At 43.9% G+C, this 25,068-nt stretch overlaps 1 protein-coding gene across 1 annotated transcript; it reads left to right on the forward strand.

The window, feature by feature from the left end:
- The first annotated feature begins 5,366 nt into the window (after positions 1-5,366).
- On the forward strand, positions 5,367-21,912 carry LOC144783047 (homeobox protein otx5). Its single transcript, XM_078662222.1, has 3 exons — positions 5,367-5,564; positions 15,923-16,074; positions 19,648-21,912. The coding sequence occupies exons 1-3, from the start codon at positions 5,468-5,470 to the stop codon at positions 20,266-20,268; spliced, it is 870 nt and encodes a 289-aa protein (XP_078518348.1). The 5' UTR covers positions 5,367-5,467; the 3' UTR covers positions 20,269-21,912.
- Positions 21,913-25,068: the final 3,156 nt, after the last annotated feature.

Here is a 25,068-nt window from a genome sequence, read left to right on the forward strand (position 1 = left end):
ACCTATGAAATCCACAGAAAAAAACTGTTAAAACCTGAGTCATGTTTTTGGCTCAAACACCATTTGTGTGTTTGTGTGTGTGTGTGTGTGTGTATTTGTATATATTTAAACATGCATGTGCACAGAGAGTGATGGAGCACAGTCTCATGCACGTGACGTGCCAGAAGGTGTTCACGTGATTTCCTGATAAACCGGAAGCTCAATATCCAGTTGCTTGCCAGTGTCTGCCAATCACGCAATCTCGAGAAGGCGTTATAAGACATTACTACCAAATAGTTCTACGTGTTTTACTGGACTTTTTTTCTAAAGAGGAATAATTAAGCCCTGTAGCCCGCTGAGAGGCCTATAATGTTTGTTAAGGCACTGATCCCGAGTTACAGGCCTGAGCTACAGGCAGCCGCGGCCGGTAGTGGGAGTAACTGCAGGGCGGTGACACGGGGAGGGGGAGGGGCAGGGTGGGGGGTAGTAATGTATGGATTATGGTGCATTACAGGTAAGTAAAACAAATTTCATTGCGTGCACTGCATCCCCAAATGCAATGCAGTGCGCGCAACGAAATTCGTTTTATTTATTTATATGTTTACTTACCTGTAAAGCTCCGTAATCCATAGATTACTACCCCCCCACCCTGCCCCTCCCCCTCCCCACGTCCCCGCCCGGCAGGTACACCGAATACCGACCGTGGCTGGCTACAGGCAAGGGCCTATAACAAGGTCGATGGCCTTTAACAAAAGATATAGGCCGAGCCAGAAGGCTATAAGGTTATTAGAGCATTCCACCCACTAAGGGTAGAGTGCTCTAAATTAAAAAGGGAGAAACAGAAAGACAATCATTGGAATGTTGGAGCAGAAGGCTTATACCAGCCATTATTCGCTCTGAGCCACTTCGTTATCTTCCACAGAACTGTCAACTTCCACTGTTCTAATATATCCTTATAGCCCACTGCGGAGGGCTATACCAGTTGTTATAGACCCGAGCCTCAGATGAGGCCTATAACGATATTAATTGATTTCTATGACCTAATTCCCCAAAAATATGAATGTTGATATTACTGCCACAGCAGTAAAGTGAGGAATCTCCACAGAAATTAGCAAGCTGTTGTGTATGTGAGCATTTGAATTTTTAACTTCATATTGCACAAGTTTCTTCTCATTATCTGACAGTTTTTTTAGAAGATACATTCTAAATCGTTTATTTTAAAAAAAGACAGTCCTTCGCATGATTTAGTTGTCTATCTCCACCTATTTTTATTGATATATTTTAGTGCTTGATTTGACATAGCTTTATTTATATTATTATTAGAAGAAATAGTACTGTTTTTATTATTAGTACCATTGACTCTATTAATATTATTAGTTTTGCTATTATTATTTTTAATTTAAAAAATGCCAGAAATCACCATCACAGACATCCATTTTGGGCACCCCATGCAAACCAGGTTGCAAACAGCCTTAATTCACGGAGGTAGTTGTCATGTCCCTGTGTGATGCACTGAAGATGTGAATTCTGTAAACAGGGTAATATTTATCAGCAAAAAGAGGGGCGTTAGCAATAACCAGGTGTAGAGCAAATATTCACAGAATATGCAGCACATTAGATAGTGTGCGTTTTAATCTGCACGCTGACCTTGCAAGCATTGGGGCTGGCATTGCCAGAGAGCCAAGAAAGAATGAGCGAGAGGATGAGGATTTACGCCCAGAGCTACAGACATTGGAGTTGGGGAGCCAGCTTTGAGTCTTGTTGGAATCCACATCCAGTGATTCTGGGCACATCCAACGATAAAACAAATTTCGTAGCGCGCCCTGCATCGCAAAATGCGATGCAGTGCGCGCTTCGAAATTCGTTTTATAAATTAAATTGTTTACTTACCGCCAATTATCCATATTCTGGTTTTTAGCACCCCCAAACCTGCCCCTCCCCGCCTTTCTGCCCCACCGGAACTCCCTCCATGGGCCGCGGCGGGGCACGTCACTTAGGGCTACATGTACCAAGTTTAGGAACAGTGATTTCCTAATTGTGTGTTTTTTGCAGATTGCAGGTAGGAATCTGCAGTTCCTTATGTGTGAAACTCATTGAGCTTCATTTAGTGATTTGTAGAGGGTCTCAAACAGGCCTACTTCATGAATATTAATTACGTAGGTCGCAGTTTGTGACCCACTACGATTCGCTGCCATCACAGGGATGGTGGCCTGCTGGGGTCAGCAAACCGCCATTTCTGTGATTTCTTTTAAATAAAGCAATAATTTTTCTTTTTTAAACGCAGACCATTTTCCTTAAAGGAAAACAGGATGCGTTTAAAAAGAAAAAAATGAAAAGTTTCATTTTTTAAAAATAGGCAGTGGTACCTTGGACCACAGCCTGTTCTTAAATTATTTTTAAAAATATTTTTTTTAAAATATTTTAATGGGAGCCCCTCCCCATTTGAGAATGTGTTATCACTACCTTTGAGTTGGTGGTAAAGTGCGAATGTTTTGCGACCGCATTGCAGTCACAAAAAAAGTGCACATAAGACTGCGATTCAGATGCCCTCAAAATGCCCCCATCTAAATACCAAATCGTAGAACCCAAATTGTGATTCGGTTCACAATTTGGGCTTAGCTCATCAGAAAAAGCATTTTTGTGGTCAAAAACGGCCTGATTCTGCGTCTCGGGCCTTTTGCACACAAAAAAATGCTTCCTATATATGGCCCACCTCCCCATGCCCACAAAATAAATGTGATCTGGTATGATGCAACTGGTGCTCATGTGAAGCACTCCACTAGCTTCGTAAAACTGCAAATAAATAGCTATCAGGTTTGAAGTGTATAATCCCCGCTCCCTCCCCCTCCACGTACAAATCACACACACCCCAAAGAGATCGCAGACTGAAGCCATTCCACACAAACAGTGCGATCTCTGCCCTCCACGCCTACAATCTCGTCTCATAAACACTGAGGCTTGAACCGTTCACCTGCCTGCGGTAGTGGCTGCCTGCTCCGCGGTCCCCGGGCACCTACCAGGGCACCACACTCTGCTGACATTGCTGGGCATAGCGCTCCGATCTGCGAATAAATGAAATAAGACACCTGGGCCTGGCTTAGGGTCGCTGTAGAGCTCTCCACGGTGCACGCGCCTCTCCTGCCCCCAGAGCGGGCTGTCTCACCTGACAGCTCTGCTAGCTGTGGGTGAGCCTCCCGCGCATGCGCCTCTCGCGGCCTGGGCCCTCAGCGGGATGGGCCCATGAAGCTGACAGTTTCTAGTGAGACGCGCCATGTTACAGAGGTGACATTTCAGTTGCTTTTCAGATAAGGTATTGAACAACTTCGAGAGAGATGTAAGGCTCTCGACAGAACGAATGGGCGAGTGGGCTGCGCCGACAGGGCTGGGAGGGTAGAAAAGTAGGCATGGGAAAAAATTAGAGTAAGGGGTGACATGGTCAACGGATCGCAAATAGATGGATGGACGGGTCAAGGGATGTGTGAAGGAAGATGGATGGATGGGTGGGTGGATGATTGGATCAAGCCAACAATGGATGAGTTACAAATACAGGGATGGATGAATGATACGTGGAGAAGGGATGGATGGATGGATGGATGGATGGATGGATCAACCTGACAACAATGGATGGATCAATACGTTTGAATGGATGGGTGGGTTGGATGGATGAGTGAATGGATGGAAAAGTGGATCAATTGGAATGGATGGGTGGATGAATGGATGGTTGGTGGGCGAACACAGAGCAGACTAACGGGCATATTAATCGCTAGGTATGCAGGGCTGAGAGACAGGGCAGAGACGGTTTAATGTACAGGAATTTAGATAGTCGGTCTACGCTTTAGACATATGAAGAGGATATAGGCATTATAGACCCCAGAGCTTTAAGGGCACCAGTGCATAACATATATGTGAGCACATATAGAATCACTTGTCACTTCTACTTACTTCCATCATGATGACCCAGTGGTTGAATGTCTGGTACACATCTTATTTGAAGTAAATCTCCAAGCAGTGCCGTCAGTGGTTTATACCTCGGCCGCGTAAGACCCTGACGTACACAAGAGTGCAGCGGCTCGACGCCCTTCTCTCTGTAGCCGGGCCACTCTGCCTTCAGGGCCCGCGCCCCCGGCGTGTTTACCTCATTAGCGCCGCATTAACATGCGCTCTGGGGCAGTAATAGACATCCCAACAGACCCCTGAAAGGGACATGAGCCGGGGACAGATCGCCCATTCCGTCTTTGTTAAATAAACCCCTTTGTGCGGCAGAAAAGGCCAATCAGGGGTATTGTCCAGGTGCCATGAGCCCCCTCTGGCCTGGGGGCCCTGGCTGTGGCTCTCAATGCAGCGGAGGGACAATAGGGCCCAGGGGGTGCTGGCCGTGGGTGCTGGGGACTGTTGGGGGAGGGGTGGAGTTTGCGGGAGAACAAAAAGGGGACAACAGTCAATGTTAATAGCCACTTTTTCCCCCTTTGCATTCTGGTACCTGTAGTTTTGCTTTTCCCTGCAGGAAAGCCTAGCTGCAGGTCCCACGTGCAAACGCGCTCAGTCTTGGCATGTGGTCCCTTCAGAGCTCTAGGGGGCGCTGTGTGGGCAAGAGTGGGCATGGGGGAGCATAGGTGATGGGCGAGGGCTTCATAGTGGCTTGTGTTGATGCGTGGGTGTGGCGCGGCTGGCAGGTGGATGGGGCCTGTGTAAGGTGTATGGGGGCTGGGGACCTGGGTTGCAGCTGATGGTGGGGTGCAGAACGGGCGTCTGCTGCAAGGGGGGGGGCTGGTGAGGGTGGTGGGTGTTTCCTGGGTAAGGGGCGCTGGGAATGAGGGATGAGGAAGATGGGGGCAGGTTTGGGAGGTGGCAGCTGCGTGTCCGTGGTAAACGGAGCTGAGGGCAGTATGGCGCGTGGGTGGGGGTAGTTAGGGATGGGGGCTGTGTATCTGCTGTAAAATGTGTGAGTGTGAGTAGAGTACGTTTAATGGTGGTAGTTAAAGGCCGGACGGTGGCTATAGTCTCTGTAAGGGGGTGAGTGGGGCAGGGCCGGGCGGTGGATGCCTGACCCCCGCAGAGGGGGGAGGGGGCTGGGAGTTGGACAGGAGTAGTCAGGGTGGAACGGGGGGCTGTCTCTCCGCTGCAAAGGGGGCCGGCTCGAGCCCTGGCGGGGGGTGCTGTTGTCAAACTTCTTGATTTAATTAGTGCCGGGAGGGGGCGGGGGCTGCTTAAAGCCCCGGCCCGCTCACCTTGGCCGGCAGTCTGGGCTGGTGAGGGCTAAGGATTGGTCGCAGGGAGGCAGGCAGCAGGCAGCAGCAGCAGGCAGGAGGCGCCTCCCCCTCACACACAGGAGCTCAGGGGCCGCCCTCATCCCACCCTCTGCCTCTTCCATTGCAGGAGCGGACCTCTGCGCACCCGGATCACTGGCCAGGTCGCTGCAGCCGGAGAGGAGAGCCGGAGCTGAGCCCCCCGCAGCCCGGGAACCCCCAGGAGCACCCCCGGCGGGACCATGATGTCCTACATCAAGCAACCGCATTACGCCGTCAACGGGCTGGCCCTGGCCGGGCCCGGCATGGACCTCCTGCACTCGGCCGTGGGATACCCCTGTGAGTACCCGCCTAGCGCTGCGCGGCTGGCGCACTGCAGAGAGCGCTATGAGACAGTAGCACTGGATGCATGGACGGACGAATGGATGGATTTAGAGATAAGAGGATGAATAGGAACATTTATGGATATATTCATAAATTCATAAATGGGGCATGTGAGTCTTGAGAGATTGATGCATCAAATCAGAATACATGTTTTTACATGAAGACATTGACACAAACTACTTTAAACAACGCTCTCTACCGGAGCGTTGTGCGGCTTTGTAGCGCTACACGTGCCAATTGCAACTATTTCTCCCCATTTCAGCTGCGCACATAGCTAGAAGAGTATATTCAGAGAAACTGATGCATATATTTTTCAATGTATAGGTGGCTGAATGAATTTACAGATGGGCCAATGTGTATATATACGTCAATGAAGGCAGGCATGTTGTTGGTGTTTATAGATCCTAGAAGTTAGATCTACTGCTCGTTGACAGAAAGCTAAATGAATGATTGGATGAATTGGTAGGTGAATGGATAGCACACTACCAGCCACCTATCAGAGCACATAGGCATGAATGAATTAATGGATACATGGCTTAAAGTGGAGGCTGGGGTATCGACTGCCCTTGTGAGATAGTTTTCCATTTCATTTGTTGCTCTGTGGTTCCATGTGTGTTCCGAGCCGGGCTGCGCAGAGTAAATCAAACCACGCAGCGCAATCCCCCTACGAAATATATATATATATAATATATATATATATATATATATATATATATATATATATATATATATATATATATATATATATACACATATACACACACATATACACACACATACATATATATATATATATATATATATATACATATACACACACATATATGTATATATATACACATATACACACACACACATATATATATATACACACATATACACACATATATATATATATATATATATATATATATATATATATATATATATACATACACACACACACACATATGTAGATATATATAGATATAGATAGATATAGATTGGTATATATAGATAGATAGGTAGATAGACAGACTTTCAAACATCAATACTTCCAACCTAAAACTTAGTGAACAATGATGGAAACTTGTACTGAAAGATATAGCCTTGCAGGTGCAGCTGTTTGGGGTCGGTGGGAGCCGGATACCAGGGCGATGTGCCTACAATCACACAATGTGTTGCTAAGTACATGTGTCAGTCTAATCAAATGCATCACTTCCTCCTGCTTTGCAGGACATTATACGCTGTCTATATTGTAGGTATCCGTGATTGGCTCGACCGACTCTGTTTTCAACACTGGGGTAGAAAAAATACCCATTGAATTCCGATTGCAAACTGCACAGGATGTTTGTGTGTATTCCGAGGCCAGGCTACAGCCGGCACTGTGACAAGTCTGGTCATATGCCCCTTAAGAAACCGCAATACACAAATGCACGTGTCTTCGTGGAAATAGATGATCAAGAAACGACAGACAGCGCTGCGGGGGTTCAGGTGATAAACTGGACACCGGGGCGGTGATCTGGTACAAACTCAACGGGAAGGCAAGGGTTTTTTACTTAATAGTTAATATATTTGTCCACCATGACCGCATGCTGTCAGTCAACACTTCCCCTTTCCTTTACAAAAACCACGCACAAACTCGGAAAACAATTATTACAGAGGAACCAGAACGACAATACGGAAAGAATGTATTTGTTACACTTATCCCAAACGAGTAAATTCAACTTGAAACATTTAAAAAAAAAATCAGTCAGTTCTGTTTTTAGAGTAGGAGAAAATAAAGCTTAAAATGTTCGGACAACATTTATTATATTTTTTTCCGAGCCCTAGTTTCAAATGTCCTCGAGTGGAAACGACAGAAGAGAAAGTGAATGTTTTGTTGAAGGAAATGGAAATTACCAGGAGTCCACAGAAACCCAAGTCAGTAGTTGGGCGTCTTTTAAAGAAAAGCCGCTCTATTTTTCTTATACTTCATTGAAGAAGAGCGCGTCGTTTAATGCCGAACCGCTGCAGTGAACTTGACAGAAACCAAGCACGGGCGTGCGCTTCCGAAGAGACCAGAACATATTTCAAATTATTACATAACGAACATGTGAGCTGAAAACACCGCTGCCGATTCTGTTTTTTTTAAGCTAAAATGCCACAAAATGGTTTACTCCACTAGCCCAGTTGGTATTTCTTCTACACAGAGAGATTGCAGTATTTGTTATTTCTTCCAATATCTGAAATCGCCGAAAATTAATATATATATATATACAAATATATATATATATATATATATATATATATATATATATATATATATATATATATATATATTTACACACACACACACATAAACATATAACATGATAACATGCGCATACCTACCTTACATCCTTACAGCACACACTAACCTATCGACAAAATAGGATAACAATATTCAACAATGAAATATATATTATTTTAAACCTAAATTAATGCACAATGCAATATGACTCCATTATCTATATATCTAGCTAGCTAGCTAGCTATCTGCCGCCATCTCTTCTATTTATTAGTAGATAGATAGATAGATAGAAAGATTGATTGATAGATAGATAGATAGATAGATAGATAGATAGAAAGATTGATAGCTGTTAGGTAGAAGAGCAGACAGATAGATGGGTAGATAGAGAGGTAGGGAGAGATTGATGGGTAGTATATAGGTTGGTAGATATGTTGACAGATACATAGATAGATAGACAGACACAGACACAGAGACAGACACAGACACACAGAAGGACAAACATACAGACATACAGACTGATTGATAGATGAGTAGATAGACAGGTAGGTAGATAGATAGATAGGTAGCTAGATAGATAGATAGATAGATAGATAGATAGATAGATAGATAGATAGATAGATAGATAGATAGATAGATAGATAGAGTGCTTCATGGCAAATCCCTCCATCTGCTCACACCTCTCTCGGGTCCACAGTGAAAGCCAGGTAAACGCCAGCCCTTGCCAGGTTAAACAGAGCGGAGCCGCCAGGCAGGATGTCGGGCAGTTAGACTCGGGTCATGAGCTACAAACATAACATGTTTTGTTGGCAAGCACATGCTCGAGCCGACTGGAGGCTACCAACCCCTTTTCATTCCTTCATCTGCCTGTAGGCAGTGCAGGAGGGGGCGACGATATTTCAGAGCCTTCTACAACTCGGGATTTCCGAAAAGTCATTTTATAGACAGGGCTGTGTTTTGCCGTTCTGTCTTTATCTTCTGACTCCATGCTAGGTTTGATTTTAAGCAGCTGTTATTGTGAACTCACATGCGATGTTGCATTTTGGAGGTTTGAGCGTTACATTTTGTTTCCCCTAAAATTTATTAGCGTTTACACTCACCCCATATCAACTTTATGGGATGGGGTTCTTGCAGTTTTTTGGGGGTCTTTCGGTGTAGTCGAGATTATGTGTCATTTGTGTAGCGCTTTAAAGCCCATATCTAAGCGCCTCTGATCTTTGACAGAATAGTGGACCAGCGCGATGTGTGCATGCTGTGGGCCAGTCGCTGAGCTGGTATTTGGGCACAGGGTTGCTATTTTAGCTGAGGGAGGGTTTAGTGAATTTTCAGTGGGTAAGGTGTATTGAGTGGAATAGGTTCGTTCGTGCCCTCTATGAGTATTTCAGCTGCTGAGATCGACGGTGGCTTGGATATCTGCTGCTGAGAGCAGTGTGTGACCTGCAGGTCCCTGGTTGAAGCCCCAGCATGGTACACTCAGCCATTCATCCATCAGAGATAGACCAAACTGAGTATCGGATTCGACAGGGTACTAATAATTAGTGTGATACAGAAATGCCTTTAATAAAACGTACAATTCCATAACACAGAAGGGCTCTGTGTGAGGCACTTTGGCTGTAAGTGCACCCCCGGTGACCCACGCTTGTTATTCTCAAAGGCGGCTTGTGGAATGCGCGTGGCTCGTGGCGTGTCAGCACAGACCCGGCCATGAGCACGGGGCTCCGTCTGCTCGGTGTCAGGCTGAGATATGCGCTGGAATCCGGTTTGTGCCGAGTGGGTGAATCCGATAATTGCTCGCAGTCCCTCCAGGGACAGAAGACTGGTGTGCTATCGAGGGGAGGGCGCAGGTGCTATGGAAAAGAGGGTAGGGCGTCCCCTCCCACCCCCTCCAGTCTAAATAGGCCTCCATATGCATCTAGTCGTCCGTGTGGCAGCCTGCCGTTCAAGTGGCAGACAAGCCCCAGGTAGTACCGGACCTCGGGTTACCGGCAGTCCGCTGGCTGCAGTCAGGCCTCAGGCAGGAGGTAGGCCTCTGGTGTTAGCCAGGACTCCGGTGGCAGCGGTGGCAAGGCCTCAGGAGATAGCCAGGTCTCCGGAAGCAGCCAGGCCTCGGATTTCGGGAAGGCCTAAGGTAGTAGTTGGCCTCGGGTTGCAGCTAGACCTCAGTTCGCTGTCAGGCCTCAGGGAGCAGTAGGGCTTCAGGTAACAGCCGGGCCTCGGGTTGAAGCCGGGCCTAGGGTTACAGCCAGGCCTCCAGCAATACCCGTGTAATAGGTTGCATCCAGGGCTTAGCGCTCAGCCCTCAAGTTGCAGCCTGGCCTTAAGTGGTATCCGGTCTCAGGTTGCATCTAGGCCTCAAGTTGCAGCAAGGCCTCTGCGGTATCTGGGTCTCAGGTTTCAGCCAGGCCTCAGTTTACAACCAGGCCTCAGTTAGCATCCAGGCCTCAAGTTGTAGCCTGGCCTTAGGTGGTATCTGGTCTCAGGTTGCATCTAGGCCTCAGTTAGCATCCAGGGCTCAAGTTGCAGCAAGGCCTCGGTGGTATCTGGGTCTCAGGTTTCAGCCAGGCCTCAGTTTACAACCAGGCCTCAGTTAGCACTCAGGCCTCAAGTTGCAGCCTGGCCTTAGGTGGTATCTGGTCTCATGTTGTATCTAGGCCTCAGTTAGCATCCAGGGCTCACGTTGCAGCAAGGCCTCGGTGGTATCTGGGCCTCAGGTTTCAGCCAGGCCACAGTTTGCATCCAAGCCTCAGGTTGCAACCAGCCCTCCTATGGTATCCGGGTCTGCGGTTCCAGCCGGGTCTCACTTAACAGCCAGGCCTACAGGATAAACTCTGACCTTACCTGGCAGCAAGGCCTCATGTGGCGGATAGGCTGTAACCTTGACCAGTAGGCATCAGGTGGCAATCAGACCTCGAGTGGCAGCCAGGCATCAGGTAGAAGACATTTGTGAAATGGTGGCCAGGCCTCTAGATGGCAGCCACACGTTGGGCACAAATGAGATATCAGGGAACAGATAGGCTTTCAGGTGAAATTCAGGTTTTAGCTGGTCGCTAGGTCTCATGTAGCAGACGGGCAACCAGGTAGGATGTAGTTTGCCACCATGTTTTGAGAAGGCAATAGGATTATTTGTGAGTGGGGGTCCTGTCAGAAATCAGACAGTGGCACAAGACAGGCTTTTAGGGCGCAGAAGGCCTCATAAGATAGGTAACAATGGAGAGGACTTGTAAGGCAGCCAGGTGGACCTGAGGTGGCAGCCAGGCGCCTGGTGACAGGCCTCATGGAACAGCCGGCACCAGTTATCAAGCCGTCTTCCGTGGAACCCAGGCCTGTATGTACCTTTCTATGGCAAGTGCTTCAAAATACCTAGAGACAGGGCGGCAGACAGTGAATTATTTAAGAGTTGAGTTCAAATCATGTCTCCACGACACAATACGGGGTTCATAAAATATGGACACCATTAAGCAAAGAGTGTCTGCACTCTGTGAGTCATCGGTTTTTCAGCATTTTGTTTCCTTGATTCCACCACTTAAAATATATTCTCTTCACCTCGGTATTTCTCCTACTGCCACTTGTTTTCCACCTTAAAAAGCACGTGGGGCTTTGCTGAAATGGCTGCTCCACAATTAGCTAGAATCTAATCCCGGCATCATCTCTTGACTGAAATGTGTGATCGTGGTGCAGTCCCGTTATTTCACTCATTTACTAAAAAGAGGGCTTGTAGAAACGGACAGAACAAAAGCACCAATAGTTCTTTGAAGAATGGATATATTGACAGAGCCCAGTCTGGGCTTAGAAGAATTGGCCCAATGGTGAAGGTGGCAGTCTGTGGCGGACTGGGGTGAGCCTGGGCAGGCAGGCTCGCGCTGGGTTTACCCATATCACCAGTGCGCCCTTCCTGTGGTGGAGCCATTCAGCCACAAGGCAACCGATGTTATGCAGTAACATTCCCGCATGTGCAAATGACCAATATAGCGCCTACAGCAGGCAGCGGACTTTTCATTTTCTCAAGACCCAGTCGCACAAGATAATATCGCCGAAATTTCTAAATTACACTTTGAGATCGTCAATGAATAATTAGAAACGGCTGCTGAATAAAAAATAAAAGCAGCATGGAAACAAACCTTCACTCCACATAAAAAAACACAACTCTTGGCTTTCTTGTGGTTCTAGCGTCTTCCGGAGCATGACAGAGGATTAATTACTGATCTTTCTTGATGCAAATATATATGTGTGTGATTTGCATTGTTTAATACTGTTGCCACGTGTTTCTAAGTGCTCCTGATTTTGATGGCCACACCTAAGGCATAGGAATAGAAATTGAGTTTTCCAGGATCACACTGTATAGTAATCAAGTAAGAGAAGCAGAGATTTGAAAACCGATCTCTTCCTCTTAGAGACTACATCACGGCTTGCACCGTATACACAGGAGGTCCAGATCTATAGTAGATGTTAATGATATCCCGTCGAGGTAAATCTACATTTACTGTATTCAAATCTACATTATTTTCATGGTTGGTTTAAAAAAAGTTCTATAATGTCTCAGACTTTCCTGGGCCCTCCTGGCTAGACCATTTGATGATTCAAATTCGGCAAAGCATGGCACAGGGCAGTGACCCCTGCCTCTAGAGTTGACTTTGTCATCCCTCCATCTTGCCACTGTCAGTGCATAGGAAGCATCATGTGTTAGACCCTCCTCCCAGCATTCCCTTCTGAACTTGTGTTGAGATGGCTGAAACTGTCAATGACTGCCTGGCTTGGAATGGCTTGCACACAGCCCTTTCTTGGCTTCATTGATTGTATAACTCATATTAACCCAGTTTGGCAACTGTTGTTTCCAAGTCAAGCGAAACAATCACCCACCTTCCACAGTACCTCTTTTGACTAGGGGACAATGCGGCATCATCGAAAACACCACCACACCAAGTGACGCAATGATACAAGGAACTACAACACAGAGCTGGACTGTGGGATGGTTGAATGCATGGATTTTTCACTTTACCAACAGCAGACTTACATTTTGCCTTCAGCTGACTTTCATTTGACTGATTCTGAGAATGCAGTGTATGGCAGACACCATTCATTTAGCTTCAAGACACAGGTACACACTCGCACGTGCTTTCACCATCTTCACACTAGTTTACAATGGATGTCTGACTCTGAGGATGCACTATTAACACAGGCCTGCTCTAGACTTTCCCCTTGCTCACACAGAAGTTTCACTGTGTCTACAATGAACGTTCACAGTACCTATGGTTGAGTTTCACTGTGGGGAGAGTACTGACATACACAGGACTTTTTACTTTATTTACTCTAAGAATATATGTGACATCAACCTTCTTTTACTTTCATCACCTAAACCTTGCACTTTTAATTTGGGTAGATGGGACTTTCACTATGTTTACAATGGACTTTCACTAAACTCTAACTGGAATTCCACATTAGTGACACTGAGGGTGATTGTAGTAGGGAACATCCAATCCCAAGTATCGATGGGACAGTATATTTGTAGCACAATGTTGAGGGACAAAATGTTGAAATGTAGGTGCAAAGAGGGTGGTGAGGATTTACTATTCTTAACTCCTCATCTACCTAAGTATCTTGACGGCTTATATATATCATCCCAGTAAGTATATGTGGAGTTAGGTATAGAAAATGTATAGAAACATACCCTTTGATATTTTGTCCCTCGATATTGTGGGAACGATATTCTGTCCCGTCGATATTTGGGATTTGATATTCCCAGCCTATACCATGCCAAGGTGGTGAAATTAAATCTTGCACAATAACACAGGATCTTTGTAATAAGTGCACTAATGACCACAGATTCACACATTACTACAGTGCAAAGGAGCCATTACTACACTGATAACTGCCTGACAGATGCCATTTTAAAATATCACTTTACACAAATAACGCAATTGGGGCCATACTCACAAGGCCCAGTTATTGCGATTTTATCACACTGCATGGATTTAACCATGTTGTTTCGGTTCTGGTTGAACACCTTTGTGTAGGAATATGGCACTTTACAACGCACATGTTACAACACGTGTGATTACAACACATTTTTTACATCTCAAAATACATTCCAACGCATGTCGTTACAACACGTGTTGTTACAACACATAATCATTACAACGCTATTACTATTCTAACTCCGCTGGGGCGTTACTATGGGGAATGCGTTGTAATGGATTATGAGATGTAATGACAAGCGTTGTAATGGATTTTGTGATGTAAAAAATGCGTTACAATGACACGCGTTGTACACTTGCGTTGTAAACAATGTTTCCCGTTTATTATTTTTGCTGATGGAGGGGTGTGTAGTATGACTCAGTCAAGACGTCACCTCCAGTGAATATTGACCACTCCCCACTCTCAGCAATAGTGATACATAGCATATTATATCTCTTTCTAAGCACCTGAACTTTAATATGCTTACACTGGACTTTCATCAAACTTACATTGAACTGTCACCACACTTAAACAATGAACTTTCACATTAGTTACATCGTGGTACAGCATGAGCCCCAGACCTGACCTTCACTTTTACTATGTGCACACTCACACAAATATATGACTTACACTATACTTACACTAAAGTCTCACTGTGTTAGATTGAATTTTCTTATAAATACCACAGACTTTTACTGTGCTTAAAGTGGCAAGTGGCCATTTGCTATACCTAAACTGTCTTTTTCAACAAATGCAGATGACACGCTAGAATATATTGGCCACGAGACACCGACCTGCCCTTTACTGCAAACATAAATTCACTTTACTTTATTACAGCTACTCTGACCTTTCACTACACTCACTCTGAGCTTTCACTATATTGACTGTGGAGATACTCTACAAGATAAGTGCTTGCAATAGGCTTTCCGTCTACTCACACTGCAGGCACGACAGATTCAGACTTGCACTTTACATTCACCATATATACACACACACACTGCATTGTTGCATTCCTTGAACTGTAAATATACTGTTCAGTACTTAACTTCACAAGCAGGAGATTCAAATGTTTTTGTTTCCCAATGGCTATTTAAAACAAATCCTTACTGACTGTAGAGGTTGACCCTAGAACAAAAGGAATCCTTTTGTCCCCAAACGTGTCTTGATGTGCGGTGGGGGACATCCAGTTGTTGGAAAACCATGCAAGAGTCTGCTGATCTGTATGTTAATTTCCAAGAGAGATATTTTACTTGATAGCTAGTGTTCAGACTGTGCTTGGGGACACACATTTTTTATCATACTTTTTCAAACAATTAATTACATAATCTGGTACAATCTCAAATCGTGAATTTATTTATATTAAAAAACATGTGCAAACACAGCAAAAGCAAAGGTTGTTTGCATACAAATTAAATTGTTAAGGATCATTCCTCCAGGCACGATTCAATGGAACACCACAAAGAAGAAAAATATACCACAAGGAACATCATGTGAAAAGGGCACTCATTGATTAAACAGCCTGCATTATAAGTGGCAAGGTTTATATGATTTACTTACAAACTGGCCCACACATTTAGAGTGTTTCTTCCACTATGACTCCTTCCAATTACCATGTTGGGCCTTCATCAGGACAGACACATCATTTTGAATGGGAACTATGTTTTGCAGCAGTGCTGCTAGATGTAACATGAGGGCACATCCCTTTGTAGACACTGGCAATCAGGTGACAGCGTGGAAAACTAAATATTGAACATCTTAGCTCTAACCACAGATTAATCTGTAAAAAAAACAACTTGTTTTCCTATATTTTCATTAATAAATTAATGATATGGAGTTGTACCAGATCATATGATTGGAAAATTGAAAAACTACGCTATATGGATCTTTGTCTCAAAGCGTCTGCTGCTCCCCAAATACACTGAACAAGTTTCTCTTGGGCATTGAGATGTCACATGTTTATTCCCAATCGCATGAATTTAGGTAGGTGCTCTATGCACTGGATGTAAGACGTTGTTAGAGTGCCTGAGTTTTGCATGCATGTTGTCACCCATTTCATAAACAATGAACTCCTCCAATATTGCCTCATCCTATAATCTAGTGTCTATCTTCTCAGCGACTCCGAGGAAGCAGCGTAGAGAGCGCACCACCTTCACCCGGGCGCAGCTGGACATCCTGGAGGCACTTTTCGCCAAGACTCGTTACCCTGACATCTTCATGAGGGAGGAGGTAGCTCTGAAAATCAACCTGCCTGAGTCTCGAGTACAGGTGAGAGGCTTTTTTGGAATTACCAGACCTTGTTTTCTATGTGTGCTGGAAAAGTAATGCATTGAAACCCATCACAATGCGTAGAGAGTTTGCTGTATTAGCTCACAACCACCTCTCAACCTTTCTAGCGAGAATCCCCTATAAGGAAACTGGACTCCATGCATGCCACCACAGCCGTGGTCCTGTCCTGAAAGGTTAGACCTGTGATGGAAACATGTCCATTGTTGCCCCTAATTCAAAACTGTGCTGGGATGTGAGGGTCAACTCGATGGTGTGGCAGGGTAATTCCTTCTTAGTGCATAGTAGATCCCTGGATTCTCTCTAAGGTGGTCATTTCAAATGCAGGGTTGACAAAGGCTGAATGTCCACACCTACTTCCAATCTCTGAAGCAGACTCCACTGATATAAAGACTGAACTTCAGGTCCAGTCTCGGAGAGTGCAAAATTGTAATTTTGGTAGCAAAGTTCTGAAAAGTTTTTTATCTGAACAATATTTACCTGCGGGCAAAAGTTCCACGAAAATGTTTTTGCAGACTTTATTTCTGCAAACACTTTTTTGCAATACAGCTCTCCCACCAAAAATAGGATTTTGTATGGGGCTCAGGACAGCTTCCAGTGAAAACCACTGTTCTCAAGATGTTTTTTTTTTACACAGTTTGCAAAAATTAAAGAAATCCTCACAACATTTGTGGGGGAAATCACTGCAAATTTCTACACCCCCACACTCTATTGTATTACTATAGACTAGCCTCACCCGTCCAGTTTACTAAGTGGCTTTACAAATTGTCATTCCATTCCATTCCATTCCACTTACATGGGGGAAGGCAGTGAACGTGATTTTTGAAGCCTGGATTCTCTCTATCAAATCTACAACTGGAACCCAAGGATGAAATTTGCAACTGAGATTTTCACATTTCCATCCCAAATGGTCTATTTTTCACGGGGAAAAATAACATAATTATAGTATTTTACATTGTGTTTTTGGAATTCCATAGCACCTGACAGAAAGTAACAGAATTACACTGGCCACATGGTCAAGGGCGAGCCCAAGAGAGTACTCTTCAAAATATGTTCAGTGACTAACTCCATCAGATAGCTGAATGCTATGTTTATTGTCATGCAACTATTTCAAGCCCCCTGCTACATTAATCTATTTTGCATTTACCTACCTCCTTGAGTATGTTTCTATATTAATATTGTGTTGATGTCTTTAGATATCTATCAAAATATCTCTTAATATCAATGTATCTCTCATCTCTACATATTTGTCTATCGATTCATTTCTACATATCCCTTGATGCCTATTGATGTCTGTCTGTCTGTCATTATTGTGATGGTATTTCTTCATCTCTGTCCAATGTGTTTCAATATCTATCTATCTATCTATCTATCTATCTATCTATCTATCTATCTATCTATCTATCTATCTATCTATCTATCTATCTATCTATCTATCTATCTATCTATCTATCTATCTATCTATCTATCTATCTATCTATCCGTCTCGACATATCCCTTTATGTCTATTGATGTCTAGCTCTCCATATCTATCTATAGTATAAAGCTAAGTGTTTCAATATCTATCTGTCTGTCTGTCTATCTGTCTGTCTGCCTGTCTATCTTACACATACAGGACTGATCATATGCGCCTAGACCCTCAAACACATTCAAGCGAGTACCCTGGTCTATATTTTTAATTAATAGCTGTTTGAAATCCATCTGCCTTGCGCTTGTCAAGGCGGCGGCAGCATGTAAAAGGTTACGAAACTGAGCTCGACCAGAAACCTCCCCTTGTAATGCAGAAAAATACAGAGCGATCACCATGGCAATACTCTCATTACTGTAATTTACACCCTCCTTAAAAGAATCAAGCAGGGTCTCGTCCCTTCCGAAATTGAAAAAAATGCTTTGCAAGCGAAACTGTTATTATGAAAAGGGGCGGAGTAGAAAGAGGCGGTGACTGCTGCTCCCAGACATTCCCGTCTGGGCCCTGTTCTTCTTTATAGAGAAGGTGTGTGGTGGAGACAGACACTGTGGTCATTAGTAACCTGGCGAGTTTCCACGCATGTTGCGTGTTTACGCGAATACGTCACATCCGTCCGCCCCCGGGATTGCGTGCCTCTCCCATGGCCCACGGCCACGCACTCCCCCTACGCAATTAAAAGTTTTTAGATTGTTTTTTTTCTAATTCATTTCGCAGCACTTTCCTCTACTGACATGTTCACGAATAATGCAAACCCAAACACCAGGAATTCTGAACCACGGGAATTTAGGAATTGTCTATAGTGCTGTCAATCATCTATTGTACGTTGTATTATTATAAAATGCTGGTGAGAGGAGCTTAAGGGGCAGAGGGATGGAACATGCCAAAACTTACCACGGCTAACTTGTGAGACTAAAGTTGAGGCCTAAAGTTAGCGCACTTTACCAAATTGTCCTGACCAAAACGTGAGCCCTGGTGCAATAGTGTTGGGGACCTTGGAAACAGAAGTGGAAGAAAGGTGAAAACACTCCGGATTAAGAAAGTACATTTGAGAAAGTGAAATCATAAATGTATAAAACTAAATTAATTAAACACACGCGCACCTACTACATAAAAAAGTAAACACAGAAACAACAAAAGAAATAGTGATATTGGTTTTGTGTAAGTGTATTTTCTAGATAAATGAACAGACTATTTTCCTGATTTCAGTAATTGTTCTGTTTTGTAGAAAGCGTTTAATATTAGTATTTGACTCTTTCCCAGCACTCCCGTCTATGGCAGACAAGGAGGTGGTAAACTGACACAGCACAATGTGACTATCAGCACACAACTGGTGACATCGGAAAGGGAGAGTCAAAAATCAAGCATCATAAACTCACATCTGGCAATTTACCAACCACACCCCACGTCTGACTTTATTGAAAAACATCCCACACACGCAGGAACTTTACAAGGTTTTCTTTCCACTGGAAGTCGTTTAACATTAATGCAGATTTTTATTTCAGTTGAATTAGAAATCACTATCTTCTAATTAACACACTTTCCAGGGCCCAGGCCTTGCAGAACGCGTTAGGACGTCTGGTGACAATTCAAGGCAAGGGAGGCATAATAAACCAATCCTTAATTAGTGAATGGACCCTAGAGTCTGTCTTTCTTATATCCTTCAAATATTTCACACTGACTGCCATCACAAAACACACTGATACCTCTACCAGACAAAAATAATGTCAATCTTTTACAGAGACGCGTGCACCCCTTTCAACTTATTAGTGCACAAGCCCTATGTCTGTTTTGTGCTACAAAATTCAATAAGCCAGTAAAGTGAGCATTTTCAGTCTGCAAATTTTGGCCACTTTTTTGCTTTCTGATTCACTAATGAAGGCTGCTGTTATTTTGGTGTCCCAGCCTATTTTCTGTCTCAGTCCGACATCTGTGTCTATAGTTTACAATGGCTAGTTGAAATATTGGTTTCTGATTGTTTGATGCCATCTTTCGAAATTTATTTTACAGTCGATACTTTAGATAGTACCCAAAATGCAGCAACAGAGGTAGTACAAGCTTGATTTACCTCTCATGTTTTTTTTGGACAGGTCTGGTTCAAGAACCGGAGAGCCAAGTGTCGTCAGCAGCAGCAACAGAGCAGCGGCCAAGCGAAGCCCCGTCCTGCGAAGAAGAAAAGCTCTCCTGCTCGAGAAACCAGCTCTGAAACCAGTACCAATGGGCAATACAGTCCTTCAGGGGCCGTCAACTCAGTCACCCCAAGCTCTTCTGCCAGCGCCACCGTGTCCATCTGGAGCCCAGCCTCCATCTCGCCCATTCCGGATCCCCTGTCTGCCTCCAACGCACCCTGCATGCAGAGGTCAGCGGCCTACCCCATGAGCTACTCCCAGGCACCTGCCTACTCTCAAAGCTATGGAGGATCCTCGTCTTACTTCAGCGGCCTTGATTGCGGATCCTACTTGTCTCCGATGCATCCCCAGTTATCTGCTCCAGGGTCCACACTGAGTCCTATTTCAAACCCAAACATGGGCAGTCACCTGAGCCAGTCTCCAGCCTCTTTATCAGCTCAGGGCTACGGAACGGCAGGGCTCGGCTTCAGCTCTGTCGACTGCTTAGATTACAAGGACCAAACGTCGTGGAAGCTCAACTTCAACGCCACTGACTGTCTGGATTACAAAGACCAAAGTTCCTGGAAGTTCCAGGTTTTGTAATGGGCACCATTGGGCACGTCTCATCCATGTCTTTTCCCAATGAAGAAGGCCAGCATGTTTGTGGCTGAAGGACTTTGTTTGCCCACCAGGAGGACCTGCTAAAGGAACTGGATTTGCTGGTTGACAAGGGGGAAGGCGCCCACCAGAAAGATGATTCCACCCTCTTCTGTGGAGAGGTGGTTTAAACATGTAGATATGACTGTCATAAAAAAAAACACAAGTAGGCATTCACAAAATTCCCAAAGTAGGTGAGATCCTTAATTTAGCCTTTTCCATCATGGCTGTCTCACCTAAGGCGGTATGTCAGTAACTGTTGCACAGACTGCGATGACCTTCAGACTTTAGAAAAATCACAGCATCACCTCAACTTTGTTTCACAGACGTTAAGGTCTGAAAAAATCTTAAATATTGGTCAGAGCTCTAGGTAGGGCAGACTTTGCAGATGTTTTAAAGAGCAAGGAGGAGGCACAGTGGGTTACCCTTTCCCAAGGTTTGAAGCCAAGTGCCGGTATTGTGTCTTTAGATGTTTCAGCGGTCTCATCACAGAAGTGCTGGTGCCGTCCTTGAAAAGAAGATGTCCGTGGTCTACTGCTCCAACGTCCCTTCGAGAAAGTGCCAGTGCTATTCCTTTATTGCAGTTTCAGAGAAGAGTGGGTTCTGGTCCTTTAAAGCCATTTCAGAAAAATCTGGGTACCTATCTTTAAAGAGCACCTTCAGCAAAGTGTTAGTACTGTCCCTTTAAAAGTCAAAGTCCTGCCACTGAAAGTAATTCTACCTTTGATTTTACTATCAGAATACTACTTTTTAAAAACCTTTATGCACAAAGTGCTAATATGTCTTTTTAAAGTTATTTTGGAAAAATGCTGGTATGTCGGTGGCGAAAGGCCTATGACTTTTAAGTCTGTTTGAGTTTTCAGACCAGCTGATAGTTACCTCTGAAAAGTCCTTTTCATGTTTCAGCTTGGATTTTTCAGACCCTATTTTTTCACATTTAGGAACATAAAGGTCCTACACTTAGCAGACTTACAACATTCCAGTTTCAACTTCTGGGTTCAGTAAGTTATTTCTAAATAAATATCAAATTAGGGAGATACTTTGGAATAGCTCAGTAACCACCCACACATACTAAACAAGTTTATTCGACAAGTAAACCAATTAACTGCTGGAGGATGGGCGGCCAGGTTTTTTCTCAAAGGGATGTCCATAGCGCTGACCCAATAATTACAGATGCTGACAAACATTTGCACAAATATTTGTGACTACTGGTTGGTGAAACAGCATCCAAAAACAAAATCTTCCATAAAATATGTTTTATGCCAGAGCACGTGAACTCTACTTTCTTGTTGTGAGCTGGTTTCAGATTCAGTATCAATCCTTTCTCTATCTTTTCATTCAATCCCTTGTAATATATTTGTAAAGTTGTATGGAATCAGTGTCAATGTATGCCTCCCTCATTTGGGACTGTGAAATAGAGGTGAATGTAGGGAAAATGAATGCAGCATATATTGTAGCAATAAACCATCAGGCCAGTTTTGTGATTAACCCTCAGGGGAAAAATCGAACTTTTATAAAGCAACGCGTCTGATCTGTATTTAGTGTGCAATTAAATTGATGTATAACTCCACTGGAAAAAAAACCGCCTAATTGTGCTTGACACGAATTGATTAGCTATCAGAAACATTCCAGGACCAGAGAAAAATAGCACAGTATATTAACTATGCAAAATCGACTTCATGTGACGTCACTTCCTGTCTGGATAACTGCTTTGTGTAATTCCAGTTTCCATTGGGAGCTCTAGGTTTGATGGTGTCCTTGCCTGTCTGATGTCCTGCTTTCTTAAGTGACCTCTGACCTGGATTCATATTTACTGTGATGCTATTTTCTTTCTAGATGTCTCGTTCTTGTGATGTCGTCCCATCTGGATTTTATTTAGTAATTGATATTTACCGTAGGGGTTCCTTATTTTGAGCCCCTGGCCCCACCAACCTCCATGCTAAAATCTGATCAAACTAAACAAATAACAAAGCAAAGAATGCTGCTAAAATGTGGTGCCTGGTAAAGTCTTCCTGAAATTGATGAAGTCTTCCTGTTTTCCTCAGCATTTCGCAAAATTTACTAGGATCCAAAATATTGCTGAAATGTGTACCGTCCCACTAATTATCAATAAAAGCAAACGGCATTCTTTAAGTCTCCCCTGAAATATGTACAGTTACCACAAACCTCCTTAGGTTGCATAAAAGTATTTAAAAAAGTCATGCTCAATGGACTGAATTGTAATTAACTCGACTCACCCCTACCCTACCCAGTATGTATTTATTTTTTTATTGACAATGAAGCAATAAAGACATTGTAGTAATTAATGTTTTGTTGGTCAAAGACACCACTTTTAGCCTTGATTGTTTGTTTTAAAAAATTGGCTCACTCTGCAAGTGATCTTTGGTAACACAAATATATTATACCAATTTAAAACCTGTTTTAAAATATATTCATCACATCTGCCCATCACTGGTTAGGCACATTTCCCACCTGTGCGGGTGGCATGAAATAAATGAAAGCCCAGCAGCAAGTTTGGCATTAAAACATGAGTGAAACTTGTCTGAGGACAAGGGGCCTGGCACACCTGAAGGCTTTGGCACATTTGCAGGCTTCATTGCTTCCATGAACTATGTGGTCACTGTCCTGGGCAGGGCTTTTGGGGTTCAGATAGGCATCTCACTTTAGCTCTTTAACATCGCATCAGTGGTGGTCGCTTTGCTATGTCACTGAGTCACAGATTTCAAAGTGAAAGATTGCGATCTCAGATCCTGATGCTTCAGCTTGGGAAGCGGATCTTGGTCTTAGGTCCATTATATCCTCAGTGCCTCACTAACTGAAGTACAAAGTAGGTGTTGCACTTATACTTTTCTAAAATTTGCCTAGAATCTCTAGAACATCTCATCAACTCCATCTGATGATGTGATTTTCAAGTCAAAGGCTGTATTAGCAATACATGCAGGGGTATGGCTGCTTTTTGAGGGAGTGGATCATGTGTTGTGCCCAATATACAGGTTTGTTTCTGGGTGTCACTGTGGCTTGAAACAAGCAGGATGTACTCCCAACCTTCACTGGTGCATCAAATGCAACATGCAGCCATGACTGAACTCATTCAATTTTGTAATACTTTAAAATGTGTCTTTGTTTTGAAAAATAATTTAAAGCGCGAACCCTTCTCAACAATTTCAAAGTGGAGCCACCTTTTAAACAATGGTTCAATTTAGCATCACCTCAATGCAAAGGCAAATAAGGCTCTGGTTTTTAATTTACAAAAGTCACAGCAAGAGCAGGGCGAGCTCTATCACACAAAAACAAGCAATTTTCTTGCAAAACATTTTACTTGGCCTACATGCGGGCTTTGAATGACACTGGTCTTTACAAATAGGCCTTCTACAGACTGAAAGATAAACTTGTAGCAGACTGATATAATCAAAAAACACTTTTACTACTACTTTGTTAAAAGCCTTAGTGTAAAGAAGTTAAGCTGCCTAAGTGGAGCACCACCACATTCGCCCGGCTAGTTTGTTTAATCTGCCCTGCTGCGGCTTGCCTCTTTTTAAACCCCTTACGCCAACCTGGATTGTCCATTTTTTAATTCAGTACTATGGAAAACTTTACTTGGCATCCTATTTTGACTTCAGAAGACACAGTACTGAGTGGAATTACCCAAATCCTTCTCAGTGTTAGGTCTACGGGGACAGGAAATTGAACATTATATGAGGTTATGCTCTGTGACACACCAGACTCAGCACAGTTTGCTGCCTATCGCAACACAGCATGAATCACAAATTAGACTAGCAACTCGACATGAGCATAATGCTATTAGTCTGAGGCCTGTCACCTTCAGAGACTAGAAGTGAGGAACATAAGTGGCCATCATAAATGTTCAAAGTTGGGTTGAGGCTCACTATGCCCTACCTGCTGCTTGCTAGCAAATACAGTTTGGTTGTTTTTTGCACTACCCTGGCAATATGGGCCATCCCCTGCTCTCCCAGGTGGCAGGCCTCAGGGAGCACTGTAGGTCACTGGAAGTCTCTCTAATTGAATGTAATCCTCGCAATTCAGAGCACAGTCTCACCCTCATCTAGTCTCAATGAGCCTGTTGTCTTCACATCCTCTGATCACCATTTTTCTAGTAAGGCGCTGACCTTTGTTCCCAAGCGCTAAAGTTTGAGCCTTGCAAACGCTTGGGTTCCATGACTGTACATTCCACGTTTATTAAATTTCCAACCTTTCTTAGCCTCACTGACCCATGTGAGATTTAAAAATCTTCTGCAATTTTGAACGAGTAGCTGTATTGGATGGTGTGCGTGAGCGGCGCGTGAAACGATAGGTGCATATAAATGTGAGGTCGGGCTAGGGCAAGTGACAGGCATAGGATAAGCTGAGCCGGGCCAGTGGTGCTATACTGTAGCAAAATACATGGGCCGCTTCCAGCTTTTGAGATCCCTAACCTTCTAACCTCATCAAATACCAAAACACTAGAATGGAAAATTCTAAATGAATTCCCAAACCTAATGGCCTAATTCTCACCATGGCCACTCCAATAGGCCTTTGATAACAGGTATACTTTCATGTCAATCCACATCCACCATTTTCAGATAGACCTCGATTTGAAAAAACACATTCACTCCGAGAAAAAAAAACAATCACATTTTGTAAGTTCAATGCTATTAAAATATTTGCATCACTTAAGTCACAATTGTCCCGTGGAAATTAACTTGCAAGAAGTGTTTTACACCCAATACTTCCATTGAGGCTGTCTGC

This window comes from Lissotriton helveticus, chromosome 9 (assembly GCF_964261635.1).
Source record: "Lissotriton helveticus chromosome 9, aLisHel1.1, whole genome shotgun sequence".
Taxonomy (NCBI): domain Eukaryota; kingdom Metazoa; phylum Chordata; class Amphibia; order Caudata; family Salamandridae; genus Lissotriton; species Lissotriton helveticus.